Source organism: Phyllopteryx taeniolatus, chromosome 22 (genome assembly GCF_024500385.1).
Source record: "Phyllopteryx taeniolatus isolate TA_2022b chromosome 22, UOR_Ptae_1.2, whole genome shotgun sequence".
In the NCBI taxonomy this organism is placed as follows: Eukaryota; Metazoa; Chordata; class Actinopteri; order Syngnathiformes; family Syngnathidae; genus Phyllopteryx; species Phyllopteryx taeniolatus.
The window spans coordinates 10,206,818-10,230,239 of NC_084523.1; the positions used below are offsets into that span (position 1 = coordinate 10,206,818).

Here is a 23,422-nt window from a genome sequence, read left to right on the forward strand (position 1 = left end):
CTTGCAAATGTCCTATTTATCAAACAAACAAGACCCAAAATGCCGCTTGCTCCGTTGTCTTTTACGGCGTAAAAGGATCATAGCAGCTCATTTCAGGAAACGCTACAAAAACATAACAAATACAGAAAGAAAACCAAAGTATGAAATCAGCTGTTAAATATTTGAGTATCGATTATTCCGGTCATCAGATCAAAACGTTGCATTATTCAACCCCAAATGATTGCAAGTATTATTATTGTCCACTTGGGGTCGCCACCCTCCTGGTTTCCCTGGTGTGCGTGAGGCTTGAGAAGGCGGAGCCCGGCCTGGTGAGTGATGTGGGCGTCGGTCACGGAGAGCGTCGCGTTGGCTGGCTGTTAACTGGCGAACTCGTTCCATTTTGCGCGACTCTCGTAAATCTATGACGACGTGGGACGTTGAAGGTTGACAGTGAAACCGCGCTGCGCTTCTTTTGTCACAGAGTGAATTATAAGAAACAAATACCAGTGTTTTCGTAACTCCGACCAATCGAACATCTTTTTCAGATCATGTGACGCCCGCACGTGTCAACCAAAGCGCAGGTGGAACGTTCTCCTGCCGTCTTTGTTCTTGTAGCGTACTGTGTTTACGCTTCCCAAACATTCGCAATCCTCCTGACAACATTAGCGCTTTCGGTCCAGCTGTCACACACACACACACACACACACATGCACGCACACGGCAATGGCGCCACAACCGTGTCCCAGCGGGCCTAATTGGCTGAGCCGGCTGAGCGCAGCACGATTATTCAGCACTTCTGACAACAACAAAAAACTCTAGTGTGTGTGTGCGTGTGTGTGTGTGAGAGACACTTGAGGAAGCCCTCGTGCAGAGCGTGTCTTGGTGGTGGCGGGCGGGGGGGGCTTTGTCTCCTGCGCTGACACCCCCGTCGCTGAGGGGGGCGCCGTGCAGGGTGTCAAAGCTCGCTAAAAAAGAAATCCAGCAGCCGTCACACAGCTCGCGCGGGGGGGGGGGGGGGGGGGGGAGGGGAAGAATACAAAAAATCCTGCTGGCTTCGTGTCTGGCGCAGTGCTGCGCGAACTTTTGACGGCGAAGTCCCGCCTCAAAAGAAAGACGTGGCTCTTCAAGTTCCACCATCATGACCCAAAGTTAAAATGCGCAATTGTATTTAGAGCAGAAACTCGATTGAAATGATCAAATTGGATCGAAATAAATGTTTAAAAAAAAAAGATTAAATGCAAAGACATTGCACGTCAAAGTTTAATAAAAGTGGACTGTACTTAAAAAATGTACTGCAGTGGATTTATGGAGCATTTGGACATTTAATTCAGCGATTTATGGAGCACACTTACGTGAGCTAATGGAGGAAAATGTGCTCGTCACCGCAGCAGAACGTTTTGCAAATTATTATTTGAAATTTAGGGTTCAGTGTTTTTTTAAATTCATTCATTTAGTCATTTTTTATTATTTTAAATGTATGTTAATTATTTATATTGTACTTTCTATTGAAGTATTTTATCATTTTGTGTTATCTTAAGTATGGATTTAATATCTTTACGAAAAATAAAAAAACAAAACAAACCAACATACCAAATATTTATACAAATATATATGTTTACATTTTCATTCAAGATTATTTTGTATTTAGTTTTTAAGTTATCTAAAATTGAATTACTTCACCTTTTTTGGTTTTGTATTAAATTTTATTTTGCATTCAGATTTAAATAGTTGTATTTTTTTATTTGTTTATTGCAATTTGTTTTGTATTTTAAAAGATTCCGATCACGCATTTTATATTTTATTCCTCTAAATTTGAGACTTAAATATTGTTTTGTTTTCATTTGAAATGTTCATCTTTCATATTTTGTATCGTCTGTCAATTTCCGATATAAAGTCTTTCGTGTGCAAATTGAAAAGCGGAAGGGAGATGTCGCGTGTGCCGTCAACTTTGTTGTTTGTGTGTCCATCTGTTTTTTTTAATTTGTCTTCCTTCGAGTACTCCGTCTTCCCTCGTCATACGTCGAGCGTTTTTGTTTGAACGCGTTGCGACGCCTCGTCTCGGCCGCCTCCTGATTCCTCGCCGTGGTTACATTTTGTTTGTTGCAAAAGAGGCCTCCGCCAAATGATTATTCCGAGGTGTTGCTGGCCCAGTGCGGAATGTTCTTTACCTGCCAGGCTCCACGATATCCGCCGCTAGCGGGAAGTGAACGTCGGTGGGGGGAGGGGTGTTTTGTCCGCGGGAAGCGTTTGTCCCGGTAATGGCCTCCAACGTCTGCTTCCACCTGACAGGCGGAATGGACGTGGGGAGGGAAAACAAAAAAAACCCTCAAATGTGACGTCGTGAAGCGGACGCGCTGACCGGGAAAGAAAACGTTCTGACGCTTTGACACGTCCTAACAAGCGGCCGCGCGTTTCCCCGTCGTTCTCCGCCGACTTATTGCCAATTTGAAGCTGGCAGAGTCAAAGGATTCCTTCGGCTTTTGTCAAAAAGGAAGGCGGTGATTGATTTATGAGCCACCGTGTCAAACCATCCAAGGTCAACAGGAGTTTTAACTCCAATGAACAATTACAAATCCATCTAAAATCATCTTCCGTTCATGTGGTGATGAGTTTATGCCCCCCCCCCCGGTGTTGAAAGATCAAAGGAAAAAATGGTTTATGATTCCCCGATAGTCCAAATTGTCAAAAATCACACCGAGACATTATTAACTCTCTTTCTTTCTTTTTAACTTTAGGGAGCATAAAAATCTGTCCAAAATCATCTCGGAAATGATTCAGTTTAGTTGGCGATTGATTGATGACCCCACAAAAATACATCCACATGCGTTAATTGATCGTTTTTTTATTTTATGATCGTTGAGTTTTTTTAGCATTGTGTCGTTTGGTCTTTTTGCATCGGGGAGCGGAACTGTACGCGCACATTTGTTTTGAATACAAACGCGGTAACCCCAGCCGAAGACGAGCCGTCACCGGAAGGCGCGCCGACCCCCGAACTCATCGAGCGCGGTCGTCCGCTTCACGGCGTCACGTTTCTCGCTTTGCCACCTCCTCCGCGTTTCCTCCCTCGCGCTGTCGCCCGTCCTAATGCCAGCTGCAACACTTTCCCTCTGGCGGGGAAATCTTGCGTCATTTGTCATGTGGAGCTAATTTGTTTCCGATATCCCCAATCCCGCCTCCAGCCAGCCGCCAATCACACGCGAGCGGTCGCCGTGGGCCACCGTTGGCTGCGAGGGAGCGGAAAATGTTGTGCTTCTATGCTAAGCTAATGTTAGCCTCCCTAATATGGACGGAGAAAAGAGAGATCCACTTTGAATGTGTGTGTGTGCGAGTTGGTGAGCGTCTGTGTGTGTGTGTGTAAATGAGTGAGAGTGAAATGAGCACGTTTGTGTGAGTGAGTGTGCACGTGTCCGTGTGTGTGCGAGTGCATGTGTGTTAGCCTGATGCCGGCATGCTTCACAGCATCAAAACAAAAAAAACGCCACGTTAACGCTCCTTGCTGGTGGCAAATGAGCTCCTCCGTCCTCCGCCCGGCGTCGTGTGTCGGTGAGGGCGGGTCATGTAGCCCAAATGAACATTTTGACACGGTCCTCCGGGGCCGAGCACAGCGAGGAGAGACGAAGGAGTTTGTAATTCCGTATGATGCCGTCTTGCGCGCGGGGTTAAGTGGGCCCGGGTCAAACGCTCGCCGTCGGCCGGGAAGCCTCGGTCAGGCTAATCGCACGGAAGAAGCGGCGGTCGGGAAACGGCCCCGCGGCCGGACGACCCGGAGTCCACCGGGAGCCCGGCGCGAGTCATCGGGAACTCGACGGCACTCCAGATCATTGGCGAGCGCGTCTTGAGCGGCCAACATTTTGCTTTTTGGCGAGCCGATGTCGCTCGTTATCTGATGCCAGCCACCGGGCCAAGGACCGCGAGAACACGTGGTGTTTGGGAAAACTAAACATCCATCCATCCATTTTCTTCCGCTTATCCGAGGACGGGTCGCGGAAGCAGTAGCTTTAGCGGGGACGTCCAGACTTCCCTCTCCCCGGCCACTTCCTCCAGCTCTTCCGAGGGGATCCCGAGGCGTTCCCGGAGACGTCGTCTCTCCAGCTGTCCCGGGTCGTCCCCCGGGGACGTTCCCTGAACACCTCACCAGGGAGGTGGCCGGGAGGCATCCAAACCAGAACCCCCAGCCACCTCCTCTGGCTCCTCTCGATGCGGAGGAGCAGCGGCTCTACTCTGAGCTCCTCCCGGATGACCGAGCTTCTCGCCCGTTGTCTAAGGGAGAGCCCGGACACCCTGCGGAGGAAACTCATTCCGGCCGCTCGTATCCGGGATCTCGTCCTTTGGGTCACGACTTACAGCTCGTGACCGTAGGTGAGGGTAGGAACGTAGACTGAGCGGTAAATGGAGAGCTTCGCTTTTCGGCTTAGCTCCTTCTTTACCACAACGGACCGATGCAAAGTCCGCATCACTGCAGACGCCGCACCGATCCGTTCCATTCTTCCCTCACTCGTGAACAAGACCCCGAGATACTTGGACTCCTCCACTCGGGGCAGGATCTCATCCCCGACCCGGAGAGGCCACGCCACCCTTTTTCGACTGAGGAACGCGGTCTCAGATTTGGAGGTGGCGATTCTCATCCCGGCCGCTTCACACTCCAGTGAGAGACTAAATTCAAATGTATTGAATTTGAAAGGTAAATACAACTGAACTGTACTGTACAATTGCGTTGTACTGCAACGAAAAAAAGTTCAAGCCACTGTAACAGTATGCGTGCACAGTTTGAACATTTGATGGTGTGATTCGTTGGCAAACCACTAGAGGGAGACTGCACTCACTCACTTTGAGGATCGGTGTAGTATAAAAGTGTTCTGCCATCTTGTGGCATCTTGGTGCCAAGGAACTATGTGAAAGTGAGTTGAGGAGTTTCATTCAGACAAAAGGTTTGGATTTAGTTGGGCCTTAAGGGGCAGTGCTGCCCCTCGCAGGACTGGAGGGGAACAGTATTGGCAGGTTATGACCTGGCTTGTCCATTTTTTGGGTTGTTAACATTTACTGCGGTAAAAACTCACAAATGTGTCTTTAATTTTTTTAGCGTTTGACTTGGTTCCCTTATATTCAACATTACTGCCACCCACAGGCCTGAAGAGGAACAGCATCAACTGGCCTTTTTGTTTCTTGTCATTTTGAACGGTTTCTGACCTAAAACAAGTCAAAATTGCCTCCCCAGTCAACAGATGTTTCCTCCCCAAAAGCCGTGGGAAATGTTGTTAAATGCTTCAGAATACTTCCCAAGTCCTCGCCTTGCTTGTTATCCGGAGCGTGTGATGGGCGGCCTTTGATTGGGGTCTCGAAAAAGAAGGCTTTAGTGTTCCATCCTCCCGTCTCTCACCGTCTTTTGTCTCGGGCTCGCTCTTCCCATCGGGCCGTGCGGATTAGCGCGAGGAGGTAATGAAATGTAATTACCTCCTCTTTCCGATAAGAATCGATCGGCTCGGGGTGCCTCGGAAGCGCTCCCGTCCGTCCGTCCGTCCGTCCAAATTGTTTTTGTTTCCCAGAAGGGCCGACGTAGCGTCCGGCGTAGCCACCCACGGCCCGACCCCCTCCTCCGTCCGTGGAGGATTTATTTCCAGAGCGCTTTCCACCGCCACGGCGATAGCATTGACAGGTCTCGGCGGAGCGGAGTCAGATCTGTCCGATGCGTCGTCGGCCGGAATGAGATTTCTTATCAAATGAGCCGGATTAGCCGCCGGCTCGATGCGCCGGCGTGGTTGCGGCTTTTTGTGTGCGGACCGTACAGAGCCGATTGTCTCCGTCCGGCTTTCGCGACACTCGACGTGACTTTTTATTCGTGGTGGGAAGTCACAAAGTTGGAATACTTATTCTGGGTTCTCCACTTGGGTATTTATTTTTCCAACAATGTTTTTCCATTGAAAACGGACACCTGTGCCTTGTGAGCCTTACTTTTTCAAAATCGTGTTGTCATTTCTTTTCACCTGATGGCAATTAATGGGAAGAAACTTGGAATTCAACAAAAATCAACTTTGGTTTCCAAGCAGTTCCCCGTTTTGCAGGTCATTTTACAGCATTTCGACTGATCTTTGAATAGCCACAGAATATTGTTTTCTGTGACAACATAGAAACCAACCCAAAGAAAAAGAACAAAGACCCCTCAAGAAAAAAGTTTGTTTCTCTCGTTTTCCTTTCTCCTCTAATCAGCAGGAGAATGTCGGTTGGTTTCACCCAAAACAACAAAACATTTTGCCGATAAATATTTTCTAATAAAACATATATTAAATAAATGAAACTAGTATACTCATTTTTAAAATTGTATTATTTACAATGGAAAAAGAAACCAGTAATAATGAAATATTTCTAAAATGCGGTGATAGATCTTTCACTAAATAATTATATTCATTTTTAAAATTGAATGTAAATATTTAAACCGTCATGAAAACAATTTTCATCATCAAAAAATAGCAGTAAATGTACATTTATTTCCTTTTACTAACATTTGACATTGTATTCAACAAAAGAAATGAGATGAAAAAAGGAGTGAATGAGCTGCTTTTCCTTCCCAAAAATAATGCTCCAAATATGACCTGCCTCTTTAGAATGTGAATGTTCAGTGGGTCGGATTCAAGAATGAAGAACGCTCCCACTCGTTGAAACACTTCACAATTCGCTCTTTCATAATAATGTTTTAATATTGTCCACTTTTGCCGCCCTCGCGTGCACCTGTGACACGAGTGCGACGTCCGGGCGGGACGAGGCGAACAAAACAAGTGCACCCTAATGGATTTGTCTGCACTGTGATGTGCGCCACTCTCTTTTTTATTTATTATTTTTATTTTTTTATTTTTTTATTTCCATTTGTGGGAGGGGAAAAAAAACTTTCTGCTTTGTTTGAATAGCGGCAAACGCAAAGTGCGTCTCCCACGCACACGTGCACACGGCGGCGAGGGGGAGGAAGGGGCCCAGAGCGGCGGGGGCTGAAGATCGATGGGGTGGCCAAAACAGGAACGTAGACAAAAGCCTTTCCCGGGATGCACCGGGGCTCCCGCAACACCTCCGGCCGTCGCTGCGCCGCCGAGAACGTCAATAAACACCACGCTCGCTCTGGCTCATGGATTGTTGTGTTCCGGCCAAATTAGGAGCGCTTTGGCCTCGCTGGAGCGACGAGGACCACGAACATCTCGTGGGGCCTCCACAGACCCGTCACCCGACTTTTTTTCATTGGGACAATTCTGCGCTTTGATGTGTGAGGAAACATTTGAGATAAGAGCACTGTACGGGCGGCGAACTCGCTTGACAACAAGCAGCAGTTTGGCAGAACATGTCGACAGATAATATAACAATACTCCCGTGCGTATATTCTTTATCATCTGCGAAGAACGACTGATATTAGTGCCGCACTGATGAGCTGTTAGGAGTTAGACACACCAGAATGAGCAGCAAAATGTGCATTGGAGAAAGTGTGACTGTTACTGTTACATTAATTTTTATTCTAATTAATTGTGTCATTACTAAACGTTTCTATGAAGTACAATATCATCGTGTACTATTTTCCTGATTAAAAAGCGCCAATGTTTTTGTTGTTGTTATTAGAGAGAGGGTGGAAGGATTAATGGCAATTCAGTAGGGAAAGACTTATTTGAGTGTTTTGCATTGCCGGCGTGGTCACAGAATGAATGAAACTAGTATCTCATAGTTTTGTGATCAGGAAAATAGCATTCGATATTGTACTTTTGAACGACAAAGTAGTAACATATTGCAATAGAATGGAAATAATTCAACAGTCACAACATCACAATTAATTAATTGCAGCTCCTTCTGGTGTGTGCGACTTGGCCACTGCGAGGCAGTATAATTGAGATGTGCAGATTTTCACAACTACTGTGACTCAAGAAGCTGCATTCGTTTTTTGCAGACGACAAACAATGCATGCATGTATTGCTTCTTGGTTTATATTCAAATATCTGTTCCTGCCATATATACATATTTGTTAGCCTCTCTCTGGCATTTTGCATGATTCGTTAGCATTAAACCTTCAATCAACTGCTACTTAACATGCACGGAGCAGCAACGCATACAAACGGCGCAAAAAAACAATATAGTTGGGATATCTGTTTCTATTTAATTGTTTGGCAATTAAAGGCAAGCCGCCGTTGGCTGCGTCGTTCCCGCGGTAACCGTCCGGCAGTCTTAACTTTTTGTCTGGAAGTTTTCCTTCCAGCGATGGCGTCATCTTTAATTTTGCATTTATTTGCCTCCTGCTTGTTGTTGCTTTTTGTCCTCCTTCCCCTTTTTTGTCACTTGCGGCCGGGTTACCCGCCAAGTGGCACTTGGACGGGGGAGGCGGGGGGGTCTCGCATCCACGGCGTTAATGAGATCTGTGTGATTCTGGGGTGTGTGCGTGCGGGCGTCATCCATATTTGATGCGGCCAGGCTTTAAAGAGCACTGCAGCTGGGCCTGTTTGCTAATGAATGACATTTCCCCTTTAATTAACATTCCCACGCCTTTCGTCTCGGGTGACTTTTGATTGTTTCCACGCAACCCACGGACACCGCCGCCTTCCGTCCGGCTGTTTGCTTCTGTCCTCCCCTCGGCGTTTCTGGAACGTCGCCAGGGAATCCCTTTGTTGTTGTTGTTGTTGTTGTTGTTGTTTGCATTTTGAGCATCTTTGCCGCACTCTCAACTCGCCTTATGTCACGTTTGTTTGTGGGAATTTCACCGGTACCTTGACGTTGTTGCAATCTTGGACTGTTTGATGTGGTTGATTTAAAAAGACCAAAAGTAGGTCATTCAAATGAATCATAAATAACTCATTCAAATCAAAAATAGAATCATAATAATAATAATAATAATGGGACTGATTGTGTAGTGGTCCACTCGCCTGACTTGGGTGCAAGCAGCGTGGGTTCAGTTCCCACTCAGTGACGGTGCGAATGGTTGTCCGTGACTGACTGGCGACCAGTTCGGGGTGTCGTCCAAGTCGTCCGGGATAGGCTCAGCGGGATGAGTGCTATTGAGAATGGATGCATGGATTATAAAATGAGAATAATAAGAAGAAAAACAGTTGATTTGAACAGTTCTGAGGACCGGAGTTCAAATCCCGGCCCCGCCTGTATGAAGTTTGTATGTTCTCCCCGAGTTCTCCGGTTTTCTCCCAAAAACATGCGTGCTCGGTTGATTGAAGACTCTGAATTGCCCATAGGTGCGAATGGTTGTTTGTTTCAATGTGTTGTTTGGCTGGGATAAAAGACTAATGAGCTAATATCATTTTGAATGATAACAATATCATATTATATTATATTGCCCACCAGGGGCACGAATGTGCTGTGCCGGGTGGCACGGGCAGGCGGGTGAACAAAAGAAGCGCCCCTCATGTTTTTGTGTGCTTTTTGCCAGTTGCGTTTGTTGCTTGTCCAAACATCGACACCGATCACGCGAGCGCTTGTCGTATTAAACGGCGATCAATACTTTTATTGCCTCGCAAAGCCCTCTTCGCGCCGCACCCCCCAGAACCTCGTGACTCGGGGATCCGCTACTCGGGTCTGACGTTCCTCCGGGGGTTACGCTTGTTGCTTTTACTGGCAGATGCCTTCATGCTAAGCTACATGGCTATTGAAAGGAGAGCGAGAGCGCTACTGACGTTTTTGTTCAGGCAAAATGTCGTTCCCTTGAAAGTAGCGCCACAACTGGAAAAACAAATGTTTCTTGCTCCAGTCGTAATCCTTTTTGCGTCCAAAGCCCGTTTGACTTTTATGTTTTGTTTAGTATCATAAAAGTGCAGTGTTTTTGTTGCTCAGAATCCTTCCCAGCAGAACTTTTGAAGTTCGCATAAAAGTGCCACATCGGTGTCTTCTGTTTGTTTACAATTGGCGGCCAGCGTCAAGTCGACTGTTTGTCTCGCCGTCGAGAGCTCCGTCGTCCATCTGTCTCTCGGGCTTAGCGCCGCCGCCGCCGTTCTCCCGTCACCACCTGTCACGTTGCTCACGTCCAACTGTCAAACACTGCATTGGCATGGCTGTGCGACGTTAGGACTGAGAGGTAAAAGAGCGAATGTACGTCGCACTCCAAACCAACAGGGGGCAGCGGACAACAGTGTTAACTCAACTAAATGAGGAGCTTAAAGCAGCGGTCTGCAACCCGTGGCTCCACAGCAGCATGTGGCTCTTTCATCCCTCTGATTTGTTGTTTTTCTTTTCGTTGATTTGTTTTTGCTATGTCAGTCTAAATTTGCAGATTATGGTGATCTAACTTTACAATAAAACGTTTTTTCGCCACTCAAAATATGCGTCACAGCCGCCGCCCAGATGCACCGAATCAGCGGACCGCCGGTAGGCATGCTAGCACGCGTAGCTTGGCCACATATCCAATCCCACGCGGCGTTCTGAGGCACGCGGTCACGTTCCGCCAGCGACTGCCCGACCTCGGCCGAGGCCGTGGGGAACGCCGAGCCCCTCCAGATGTTGTCCGTCTTTTCGAAAGACCTCCCCCCTGCTAGTCCGTGGACCCGTTGGCCAGCCTTTTGACGCCAAAGCCGCCTCCTCCGCTCTTATGGAGATGACTATCCGAGGAATAAAAAAATAAAATAAATAAAAAAATGGACGCCTGCCATTTGATGTAGTAAATTACGATCGATCCCGAGAACGCTAAGGTGTTGCGGGGGATTGAACCAAGTGAATTCAGGTTTCCCATTTCGCCGCCGACACGCGCGTTTAAGCGCCTGACAAAAGCTCGCCACTCGGGCGACATCTGCTCCGCGTCAGATACCGAAACATTTTCGCGTGACACACAACCCCCAATAGAATCGAATAGATTGCCTTTCATTGTCCTTATCCGCATGTGCATTGAGACCGAAAGCAGCTCCTTCTCCAGTGCGAACGTATGTAGAATATAGAAAAGAAGAAATAGGGAGCTTAGCCTGTGAGTAGAAGTCATACACACGCACACACTTTGCGAACATTTTTTTGCCAGATGAAAGGCAAAACTTGTAAAACGCAAACCTTTCAAGAAGTTGCTGGAATGTGCCGACTCAGCAAAGGCTTGTTATTGTTTTGGTGTAAAGAGCGCTTCCCTGGAAAACAACAAAAAGTTTGGCTAATTGTGAGGGAAAAGTGCACTGCGCATGCTCGGGAGTCCCTTCGGGGCCCCGCCGGACTTTAGTCTCATCATTCATGATCATTACGTCTTGATTTGGGTTATTTCAAAGTATTTTGACCAAAATATGTATTTATTATCATGTGATTTGATTAGAATTAAAGGAAAACACTGCACATGGCTGAAAGGTCCATATTGAAATAGACATTGGCTGGAAAGCAGTTGCTTGTTTGACCAGTCCATTCACAGATTCTCGAATTAGGAACATTTTCAGGCTCACAAATCAAGAGAGTCCACTTCAAATGTCCGGCACCTGATTAGCATGATGAACGCATTGATGAGCATTGATTAGCGTGATCGGAAGGCAGCGCCACCCTCTCGGAAGTTTTCCCCTTCTTAAAGTTTTGTATAAATCTTTTTTTTTTGCCAACTCCTACAGAAAGAGCGCAGAAATTCCATTCCAACTACTCGATGAAATAAAGGCACAAGTATTCATCAAAAACTAATCGATCATCAAATTAATCGGCAACTATTTTGAGAATGGCTTCATCATTTCGAGACCTCCAATTTCAAATTGTCCGTTGGTCGCATGTCATCAGTCAATATTCTTGTCATGCTCCGTGTTTGCTGACTTTGCTGAATCAAAATAAGACATTTGCAAACATCTGCTTTTACTTTTGAACACCATTTTGATGGATGTTTGAATCATAATCATGTTCATGATCATCTCATTCATCATCATGTTGGTGCATTTTCTCCACTGTCAATTTGAAATGTCCCATTTTTGAACAAAGGGATGGAAGTTAAAAAAATGTTTTGAATCCGATTCATCGATTCATTGAAAAAATAATCGACAGATTCATTGATTATTGAAATAATCCTTTCACCTCTTGCAAGGAACAATCTCTGAATGTTCAGCTATTTTTTTTGAAGGCAAGTGTCGAAATGAAACCACTTAAGCATTTAACACCTCTCGGCAGATCCCTCGCCACACTTATCGTCGTTTCATATCCCGCCATCACATTTTCTACCAATCCTTTTTTGCTAACGAACAAACGTCGCGCAGACACGCGAACCATCAGCATAACGACCATAATGGCCCACTTAGCCCACGTCCAACACATCGTGGCCTATTCATGCTAATGCGCTAATACGTCTTCGCGATAATGGCGGCGCTACAACCCGATGGATGAGGGCCCCCGAGCTCAAACCGGATTACGGCGTCTCCGACTCTCGGCAACGGGGAAATTCATCCGGAGCTTCTCATTACCGCTTCCTTCCGTCTCATCTTCGCCGCCGCCGTTAGCGTGGGAATATTAGCTTTAGCGGCGGCGGCTAACGGTCGTCCACACTAGCTTTATGGATGCTGATTGGACGGGTCAGGTTTCGCAGCCGGCGACCGGGGCGAGGCGACGACGGGCCCACCGGGGGTTCTCGGGTTGTTTATTGCGGCGCTCTAATTGGATCATCTTCCCCGCTAACCTGGTTAGGCCTGTCATGTTAGCCTCCGTACTAAGCAAGATGGAGGCAGCTTGGAAACATTGGCACGTGTGTGTGCGGGCGCGTGCATGGCTGTGTGTGTGTGTGTGTGTGTGTGTGTGTGTGTGTGTGTGTGTGTGTGGTGGTTGGGGGGGGAACTAATCAAGTCCCTACTGGAGCCCAAGGTAAATGTTTGGAATAGGATGTATGGGGAATATCTGTATACGCTGCCGACCATATCAAACATTCAACATAAGGCTGGATTTATGCTTCAAGTGACACAATTAACCTTTTTTATTTTTTGTGTCAGAATTGTGGGGAAAAAAAAATAAACACATGAAATCCGATACAGTGAACCTCAGTTTACTGTGAGATACATTCCAGATCCATCCACGATTGGAGAGAATCTGGGAAATACTTTTACCTCTCCATCCATCCATCCATCCATTTTCTGTCGCGGGGGCAGTAGCTTTAGCAGGGACGCCCAAACTTCCCTCTCCCCAGCCACTTCATCCATCTCTTCGGGGGGGGGGGGGGGGGGATCCCGAGGCGTTCCCCCGAGGGACACGGTCGAACGCCTTCTCCAAGTCCACAAAACACATGTAGACTGGTTGGGCGAGCTCCCACGCACCCTCGAGGACCCTGCCGAGGGTGTACAGCTGGTCCTTTTACCTCTCCCACATGCTATAAACACATTGATTTATTTTTTTTAAAGTAACCTTTCAAATATTCCCTCGAACATTCTCACTCTCTCGCTGTCAAGAAATGCCAAACTATCATTGAACAATGAAAATAGTCGCAGACACCTATAACATCACTTTCAGGAAAGGAAAAGAAGACTCTCCCACGCTTGCTTCAGGCTGTTTTTGTCACTCCCTGTTGAAGTTTACAGTAAAACCGATGCATAACTCAGGCCACCTCGCCTTGTTTCCGCTTGGTCTTCTTGACTCGGCGAAGCTGGTTTTCCTGCTTCCTCCACTTGCGAACCGTGGATTCGTTGATCTTGAATTCTGTCGCGGCTGCTGGATTCCCATGTTCCTCCGCGTAACTTCGTAAGCGTGTCTCTTCGTCGGTGCCGTTTTCGACTGCGGTCAAGCCGGCCTCCGCTCGTAAAGTAGCAGTCGAGCCAGCCGCCCCTAATTTGGTTCATAGTCGGCAACACTAGGCGAAGGCCACCTTCATGTCGTAACGTCGAAACGTCGTAGGTCGAGGACTTCCTGTACTTTAATATCTTTGCCCTGAGCACAAAAAAAACCCAAATAAGAGTTTCTCAGCAAATAATAGAAAATGGGTAAAAAAAAAAAAAATCAAAAAAATCCGCAAATACTGAACCGTAAATTAAGTGAAGGTTCACTGCACTGTACTTGTCTCCCCAAACCAAAACTCGTCAGTCTTTCCAAGTGTTTACAGTACAGAGTGCAGACTGTAACACAAAAAAATAGCTTGTTGTTGTTTTTGCCTTCCCCCACGTCATCTAATGTAGTGTTGAGGTTGGAGGTTTATTAGCCGAGCCGGCGCAGCGAGTGAGTGCATTAGCGGCGTATTCCTGCTTCCGCTCGCCAGCTCTGAAATCAAATTATCTGCTCGGCCGAGTGAAAGGGCTTCAAGGTACAAACGCTTTGCTGCTCAAGAGCCTCGGAAAACCTTCGCATGCTCATCATGGCCACGCTCTCTCCGGACAGTACATTAGGTACACCGCACACTATAATCACACGAAACACTCGCCATTGAGCTGCGAGTTAATTGCAGCGAGCTAAGTGGCTGTCACTTGACTCGGAGGGGCTTTTAAGACTTCATCATTGGCTGGCAAAGCAATTCGACACATTAGCATTTGTCATGACACAAATGACGCTTCAGAAACTCTGTGGATAACTTCCTGGACATAAAGGAAGTGGAAAAAATGTGGAGTTTTCCCTACCTTTTCCTATCTTTTTGTTGCAGCTTCCACTCTTCCAGGAATGATCTTGGAGAAGAAGGTTCCTTCCACTTTTTCTGGACATCTAGTGGACCTGAGGATCTCCAATGCTACTCTTGGGACAGCTACAGCAAGGAAGAGTTTGCCACTCCAGTCTTTTGGGAAGAAGTTTTCGCGTCCTGCCTTGGGACAAGTACCGGTAGGTTTCTTCGACTTTTATGAAAAACTAAGGTACCTCAAACGTTTCCCTGAGGAACTCCAAATTATGTCTGATTGTAACTAATTAAAATTTGGGATGTAAAAATCATAGTGACCAAAATACAGAAATTTTAGTGGTTTTTTTTTTTTTTTTTTTTTTTTTTTTTTTTGGACAATTGCCCTCTAGCTCTTAAGGCAGTTTGAATGACTAATATAGCAAGAGTTCGGTGCAATGTCGATTGTGCAAATGTTGCAGATACTCCTCAGCCAGTGTGCAAGTGGTGTCGAGGAGTGGCCAGTGTTGGTCAACAACAACAGATATGCAAATAGTGCAGCGTGGCGAGACTTCCACAGTGATGTACAATTGGCCCCACAGAAAGGTGACGACAAACTCAAGACAAGAAATTGGCAGCATGTTGCACTGGAATTGTAGGTTAGCTGCTTAAGAAGTTGATGGCAAGAGAATTAATTCATCATTCCCTCCTCCCAAATCCCTATAACGGGATTTTCAGTAGACTGTTTAATCAACTATATAGTCGGTCTCAATTGATTTATTTTTTTATGATTATTGTGTGATATACTTTGATACTTGAATTTAGTTGGCCCTGTTACAATGCCAATAAAGATATTCTTATTCACTGGGTGACAAAGCGTCTTTTGAGCGCGGCTATTCCCGGCGCGGTGAGTCACGAGGCTCATTGGGAAGAAGAATGAATTCTACAGGAGGCGGCGGACAGGTGTCATCACAAGCCGCCAGCCGACTGACGGACAGGATGGCGACAAAAGCGCCGAGGAAACTCTCCGACCGAGGTCCGCTTTGTAATCCTTCCGGCGGCGGCGGCGGCGGGAGGGAGGGAGGGAGGGAGGACGGAGGGATGTGCTCGGATCGGTCCGCAGGGAAATGTGTTTTCTCGCGGCGGCCTTATCAAATCCATATTTCTCCCCGGGAGAGGTACGACGTCGACGTCCGCCTGATGAGTGGAATATTCCTCTTCAGGCTTTTTCATTCGCAGCTCTGGAGACAAAGCGGGAATCGCTTTACAGCGCATCGCTCAGCGACAGATGCGTGTTCGTAAAAATGGCTTTATTCCGCACAAAATATCAATATTGAAAACTCTTGGTTTTCAACGAAAAATCTGACAAGTGCCAATAAGACAATTGAGCCGCACCTACAAGCGGAATGCCTATCACGGCATCGTTTCCTAACCCTGCAAAACCAAAAACGGAGATGTAAAACTCAGAGGTTTGATTCCACAACCAGACATTTGACAGCAGTTACTGTCATCTCCATTGAAAGCAGTCACGAGTCTGGACGTATTTAACATCGGGACAACCTCGTCGCTCCTCAAACGTGTCGTTTCTCGCTAACTCGCTGCTAATATTGTGCTTCGATTGTGCTCAAAAGTCAACGGAAAATATGATGATGACGTGAAACAGCCCGAGAGAGAGGATGTCGTGAAATTTGGTCGCAGAAGATGAAGCGTTACTTTGAGATTGGAGTTGTAGTCCACTCACCTGTTGAGAATTTTTATTCATGTAGCAAAATATTACCATTTCAGTTTTTTTTTTTTTTTAAATTAGTGTCTTAATTTCTTTAGATTTTAATTTGGAACACCCTAAATAACTTTATCTTTTGGAACCATATATGAACCATATATATTTAACTCAATTCATACAAAATACAGATTTGAACACTTAACATCCATAAAAAAGTCGTGTGTCCTTGAAAGGCATTGTGATCGGTTGGCTACAGTCGCAGAGAAAAAAGAATCACACTAGCGTCTGTCATTACACTAATGGAGGAGGATTTCCCACCTTTGAAGAAAACTAGTGGAACTCGAACGTTTCCGTGGGGAACTCCACAATGCACATCACTCAGCAACATTTGTAAAAATGATGTTGCTCCTCATCACTAACCTTAGCTAGCACAGTCAAGTCATAATTTTTTTTAGGAAAACACAAATCAAGGCCATAAATATAAAACAATCCAATGGAAAAAAACCAAAACATATTCTTCCGCTTGCTGCACAAACTACTTTGTAACCTCGTAAAGCGAGGACCTCTCATTTATTTCCTACCTGACTAGCACGTTTGGATCCCGGCCCACCAGATGAGAATCACTGCCTGAGACCAGCTTAACTTCTAAAAGAAAGTGGCTCTCAGGATGTCTCCGATGAAGTGTCCTTGCGCTGCGCCGTTGCGTACATGGATGGTTGGCATCCATGGATGGCCGCCGTCACGAGACGGAGTGTTTTTGCCGGTGCGGGAGGTGAAATTGCGGAACTGCAAGGCCACTTAGGAGTATGGATTGGATGCGCAAAAAAAGGTAAAAGTGCAGCGCGACGCCATCGATTATTTTCAGGCGCTTAGCGTCCCTCCGAGGGTCCTCGACACGCCCGCGCAGTCGATGGCGGCGCGTAGTAATGGCCATCGCACATTCTTCTTCTTTGTGGCAATCAGGGTGACATTTACCAAGAGATCAAGAAGAAAGGAAAAAATAAGATCACATTTTATGGATCTGCACGGTCCTCGCTGTGATCTATGGTCACCGTATTGAATTATGGCTCCGATATTTGGGCTCATTGAAATTTGTGAAAACGGTCTTTGCCACTTTGCGGCGCTCCAGGTTCGTCCCTTTGAGCCGCAAAGGAGCCTGGACAGGCGACGAGCAGCTCGTCGCTTCGGCGGCGACGGAAAAGAGCAATCGGCAATAACCCCCGACGCCGCCTCCCGCTGCCTCCGCCGCTCGATTCGGCTTCACGTCAGCGCCGGGTGATCCGATCGGACGCCCGTCGCTGCCGATTAGCGTCTTTCCCGCCAGGTAGCTGGGATGTCGGAGACCTCGTTCAGGATGCGATCCCACAATGCTCTCGTATGATGTACTGTAATTCACCTTTCAGTAGTGCGCTTGTGAGTGAATCATTTTTCAGTGGCGTGAGAGAACTTTTCAGTTGTTTGTGTGAGATTATTTCAGTCGTGTGTGAGGGAAATCGTTTTAAGTAGTAATGTGAGAGCATTGTGGTCGTTGTGTGAGAGTGTATCAGTTTTGTGTGTGAGGGTGAAAAATCAGTCGTGAGTGAGAGACTTTCAGTGGTGCGTGTGTGTGAGAGCATTTTAGTCGGGTGTGTGAGGTAAAAATTATTTCAGTAGTCCCTGAGAGTTTCAGTTGCGTGTGAGAGCCTTTCCATGCTTTTGACAGCGTTTGTGAAAGCATTTTAGTCGTGTGTGTGTGAGGGCAAACATTTTCCGTACGTGTATGAGACATCTCGGCGGTGTGTGAGATTGTTTGGGTAGCGCTCATCTTGGAATTCATTGACATTTTTGAGTTGATGTTGACAATCAATTTTGGAATTCCGCTGGTTGGCCTCGCGTGGGATTTCCCTCCAAAAATGTGGAAAAGCGCTTTTGTCGCCAAATGAAGAGGTGCAGGAGACGGGCGACCTGTCAAGTCGGAATAAATGAGGACGAGGCAGAGGCTGGCAGCTGAATGGAGCCCGAAAGGACGAGGCAAGACGAGGAGGGGGAGTGTTATTGTGCAAGCAGACAGGCGATGGCGCAACCCGGACGCCGTGTGTCACGTTGGAACAATCTGCCATGACGGCTCACATTTGGTCGGAGGTGAAAACAAACCAAAAAAAGGCACAATTGGCTTTTCGCGTCATTCAATTGAGAGCCTGGAACATTTCCCGGGAAATATCCACCCCCCGTAATTTCTATGATTTGTTTTGTTTTGTTTTTGTAGATGCCCAAGGATGATGAACGAATCGATAAGCGAAATCGGGAGACAAGCGAACAAACGATTCCGAGGAATCGGATTACAGAGAACCGGTTGTCAAAAAGGATCCTTGATCGATTCCCGTCCCAATCCACATGAGCTGGCCCATCGTTCTGATTTAGAAAGCTTATTGCAAAAGTTTGCACACCCCTGATTTATCATCGTTTCCTCATTCAATCATTTCATATCGATGTGGTTTGCAATCTCTTTCTCAGAGAAGGTGTCATGAAAGATCTCCATAATTCTTGTCAAAAGATGGAAAACACCTGTTTCATCTGCACGCGTGGGCGTCCCCCCGCTGCGTGGAGCCTCGACTTCCAACGCACCTCACCTGCTATTAGCCGCTGCTAATTTGAGTGGAATTTCTATTTTTAGCCCGTTTGCAGCAAGAAATTGACCAAGTTTAATTACAAAATCCATGACTGCGCCTTAATCGCGGCCCCTTATTGGCTGCGATCTCTATTCACGGCGCGAACTTTGCACTCCGGAGGGTTCGCAGCTGGCGTGCTCCCGCCGGGGATCTCCTATTGACTCGCAGCTTATTGGTTGAGCTAATTGCTATTTGCATAGCTTTATTAGCGTCGCGCCACCGTGACATTTGCTTCTCCCGCCTTCTTTTTGTTCCAGTGGGGGAGAACGGAGGAGGCGTTCCAGGGAGAGGAGGAATTAGACGGCATGATGAGCAATTGATGCCAAAAAATAGCAAGTGGAAATAGAAGACAAAGACGAGCCAACATTAATATGGGCTTCATAACGCCATCAATGTGTTTGATTGGAGTAGGAAGTTATAACTCATATCGAGGATTTCATACAGTCAGGAAGATCCAAACAAACATTTTTTCATGAGTTGCATCAGAGAAGTTGAGGACTTTGTCCTGATCGCAAGACAGTTTTTCCGATTTTCACATGACATTGGAATAATTGTTTGGAATTTGCTTCTTCGTTCATAATAATCAATATTTACTGATGAAATTTGAGCCAAAAAATGTAATCTTTCCCGAGAATGTCATTGAGAAACTGAAATGTTCACTTTTTCACCTTGAATGAAATAAGAAACAGACTTGGCCAATGAAAAAAACGTTTAACCTCAAAAGCTCAGCAAAAGGACAATTTTCAGCCGATGTCGATGAAATACTTGACATTTCTTCAACGGAACCTTGATTGATTGATTTTTCCATTTAATGATTCGTTTCAGGAATTAACAAACAGACAAAGTTGATACTTTTTTTTCAACAATAAAAACTAAGCAAAAGAACAAAATTCAGAGAATGTTAGTCGGATAGGAAAATATAAAAATGTTGAGCGAAACGATTTGTTTTGTAATTAGTTTAATAAAGTAAACAGACAATGTTACTGGACAATCTTGTACTTGATATCAAAAGCTAAACAAAATGACAAAATTGAGAGAATGTTATTGAAATCGGAAAATATTGAACAATTGATGATTCCCGGATTGTTTCTTCTCGACTGCCGTTGGCTTCCGCTTGCTTTCCGGCCTCTGCGTCTTCCCTTTTGTCCAAGTGTGAAAATGTCACACTCATTGCTCTGTTATGACCTCGGGGACAAAGTGGACCCCGGCCTCCCCGCTTTCAAACGCCACGCTGAAAGGTGGCAAGTGATTTCAGAGCATTTGATTGAGTGATTGCGCGGCCAAGGATTCTTGCCCCCGGAATTGTTTTGAAAATTTCGCCCCCGCTACCAGTTTGACTCCGCGACAAGCTATTCAGTAGGCATGTCTCTGATGAGTAGACCCACAAAAAAAGGCACGAAGCCAAGCCTGAAAAGACACAGGAAGTCGTCTGCCATTTTCTTTTGAAACGGGCATTTTCGGCGAACTTTTTTCTGTCTTACTGGAATTGTTTTGCGGCTTCCCTTGCCTTCCCGCGTTGCTAACATGCAGCAGCTACATGCTAACATACTTTGACTGGTGTTTGTTTGTGCTTTCCTGCCAGTAGAAGGCGCTCAAGAGGGCAGACAATTGAAACCTAAGTAAGAAAAAAACGAGAAAGGGGGTCTTCATTTTGTTTTGTTGCACAACCGTGTCTATTTCCCGCCCGTCGTGCTGCCCCGCAGTGTCGCCACGATGATTGATAAAGCGTGCGGAGAGCGAGCGAGCGAGCGAGAGAGAGCGAGGGAGACTCATGCATAAAAGATGAGCACACTTTATTGTGTTTTTCCTGTCGGCCGCAGGGGAATACGCCACTTATGGATTCATGCACAGAGTCGGGACCCCCCGAGAGGCACCCCGGCCCCCGGACCATGTCGGACAGGCGCGGATCACTCGCTCTCCCCGCGCCGTCGTTGATGAATGAGAGCGGTGCCCGGATGTGTCGCTGCGTTGTCACCGCCAAGCTTGATTGATGTTACTGATGACAGCGGCGAAGTGATCATTTTTAAGTCATGATTGTTATTATTATTATTATTATCAGGTACTAAATGAGCTTTTGATTCACAATATCATCATAAAATGACAACAACAAAATGCAGGAAGTATGTCTCATGGAACCAGGAAGTGATTGTCATCAACGCCACGCCCAGAGGGCAAGTGGACGCCCTGCAACCTGAGGGTCGCTGGTCCGTATCCCCGCATGTCGTCGTCATGTTCCCGGGCGAGACGCTTAACCCACATTGCCTATGAATTAATGTGGGTGGTGGTCTGAGGAGCCGTAGGCACAGAATGGCAGCCACGCTCCTGTCAGGCTGCCCCCTGCAGGGCAGCTGTGTCCACACAAGTAGCTTACCACCACCAGCGTGTGACTGAACAATGCGTGAAATTGGAATGCCTCGAAAAGCATACATGATGATTATTGTTTATTATAAGAACAGGAAGACTTGGCAATGGCGCGTGGCTCAGAACCAGGATGTCAGTGGACTAGAGAGTGGTCACGGGGACGGCAAGTCTTGAATGGAACCCTTGAGTCAGGCGAGCATATTTGATAGCGCTCAACGTGAGCTCTATTAGCATCGCTTCCGTCGGAGTCGTGCACCGGCACGTGCGGCTTCACTTTGACCGGAGGGCCCCCGGACTCCCGTAGCGTCCTTCCGCCATTGATCTGCGCCTCTGTGCGAGTGAATGTGCGTCATTGATCATCTTTGATTCTTTTGTTTGGTTTTGCTGCGGCTGCACTAATTGGTCCATTCTCTTCTCACAAGATGGACTACGTGGCCTAATATGGCAGCTGTGTGTTGCTCCCCGGAGGAGAAAACAAATTAAAGTCAGCTTTTCCACTTCTTTTTCTTCATTTTCTTTTTCTTCTTCTCTCATGCTGATGTCGCTCGCATTAACCCCCCCTCCCGCTCCCTGCGGCCCCTCTTCCTTCCTTCCCTCCTCCTGCCTGCCTCTCATAAATTGCGTGAAAAGAAATCATTATTTTCTCATAAACGCCGCAATATTGCTATCATCGAGCGGCGCGTAAAAGCGCTTTATGAGACAGCCGCGCCATCGCTCATGTCACATGATTAGCCGGGCTGTCCGTAACGTCACCTGTAACGCTGGCTCATTAATGCCACCTGTCACGCCGCCCGTAATGCCCCCTGTAACACCCCCATAAATCCTCCTGTACACCCTCACAGCGCCACCCGTGACAGTGCCGGTAAAGCCCATCACTGTTTTATCAACACAGCCTGTAACGCCAACTTTAATAAAAAAAAAGTGTCCTGAATCGGCTGCCGGGATTTGAGCCCCGGTAAGCTCATTTCGCTCATTTAAAGGTCCACTCACGTCACGAGTTCAGGCAGCTTAACGGGCGCTGTGCTGATTAAGAGTTAGCACCATTAGCGCCAGAGTGCTAGGCGGGAATTGAGTTTGGCAACAGTTTGGTTTTATGGAGGCGTCCTGCGGGGGAAGCAGAGGGCCATTAGCGCTAATGAAAGCCACCAGAGTTGCTTACTTGGAGATTCCCGACGCTTCCTTGCTAACAGCTGCGGGAAAGTTTGGCCTCCGCAGGTAAGTTGCACGCTGGCATTTTGACAAGCTAGTGGTCTTGTTGTTCCTTTTGTGCGGCGTTGGTGTGGCAGTAATACTGTGCCAGCTGCTTTGCTGCTGCACGGTTGTTGTAAAGAAATTGTGGCGGCAGACTTTTTTTGGGCTGCGCTGTTGCGGCGGCATTTCCCTTCACCGTATTTCTGGCTGCATTGTTGTGGCGTATTTGTTCCGGCGGCATTTTCGACGCTACGATGTTGTAGCGGAGTTGCGCTGGCGATGTTCCGGCCACGTTGTTGCAGTGATAATGTCGTGGTGGCATTGTTCTAACGCCGCTTTTGCGGCAATGTTGTTGGTGCGGCTAAAGTTTTTTCTTGACTGTGTTGTTGCGGCGCCACCATTGCTGCGGCGTTGTTGCCCTGGCCTTATTCTCGCACCGTTGTCGCGGCGGGCTTTACGTGGTGACAATGTTGTGGCGGCGTCGGCGCCTCGGAGTAGGTCCGGCGGCATTGTTGCGGCGTTTGGGCCGAGCTCATCTGTTCATTAGCGACGCTCTCCGGTGAACCGCATCGGCTCGCCAACATGTAGCGATGATCAATTTGAATGCCATTAACATCCCTCGCCCTCCCCCAAGCGCTGTAATTGAATCAAGAGAACAGGCGGCGTCGCAGAGCTCATGGTCAAGACAACAAAAGGATTATTAACAGCGCCATTGACATGGTATTTACCGCGGAGGGTGGTGAAGGAGCACCGCCATTTGGAAAAGCAATTTGCGGCGCGAGAAGAAAGAAGCGTTGTGGATTTAAGCGCGTCTCAAGGTAAAGCGCTGACGGCTAAATGGAGCGTTTGTTACACAACTTGACCCGCCGGTGGCGGAATGATCCCTCTGAAGTTGTCACATCAACATATCTGCTTCAACAACAAACACGAGACTTTCTTTGAGTTTATCAGCCGGCGGCTTTCATGCAGAACACTGTGAAAGTAGGACGTTGCTTTTTCAGTATGCACTTTCACACAGAGACACAGAGTTGTCTGAAAATTGCTTTCGACACAACACGGCGA

The 23,422-nt window shown here is 47.0% G+C and overlaps 1 protein-coding gene across 1 annotated transcript in view; it reads left to right on the forward strand.

Moving 5' to 3' along the window:
• celf2 (cugbp, Elav-like family member 2) overlaps window positions 1-23,422 on the forward strand; it is a 186,776-nt gene that overhangs the window by 46,919 nt on the left and 116,435 nt on the right. The window contains exon 3 of the mRNA XM_061761908.1: window positions 14,492-14,664. Coding sequence (XP_061617892.1) covers window positions 14,573-14,664 — 92 coding nt within the window. The 5' untranslated portion in view covers window positions 14,492-14,572. The remainder of the gene's footprint in view (window positions 1-14,491; window positions 14,665-23,422) is intronic.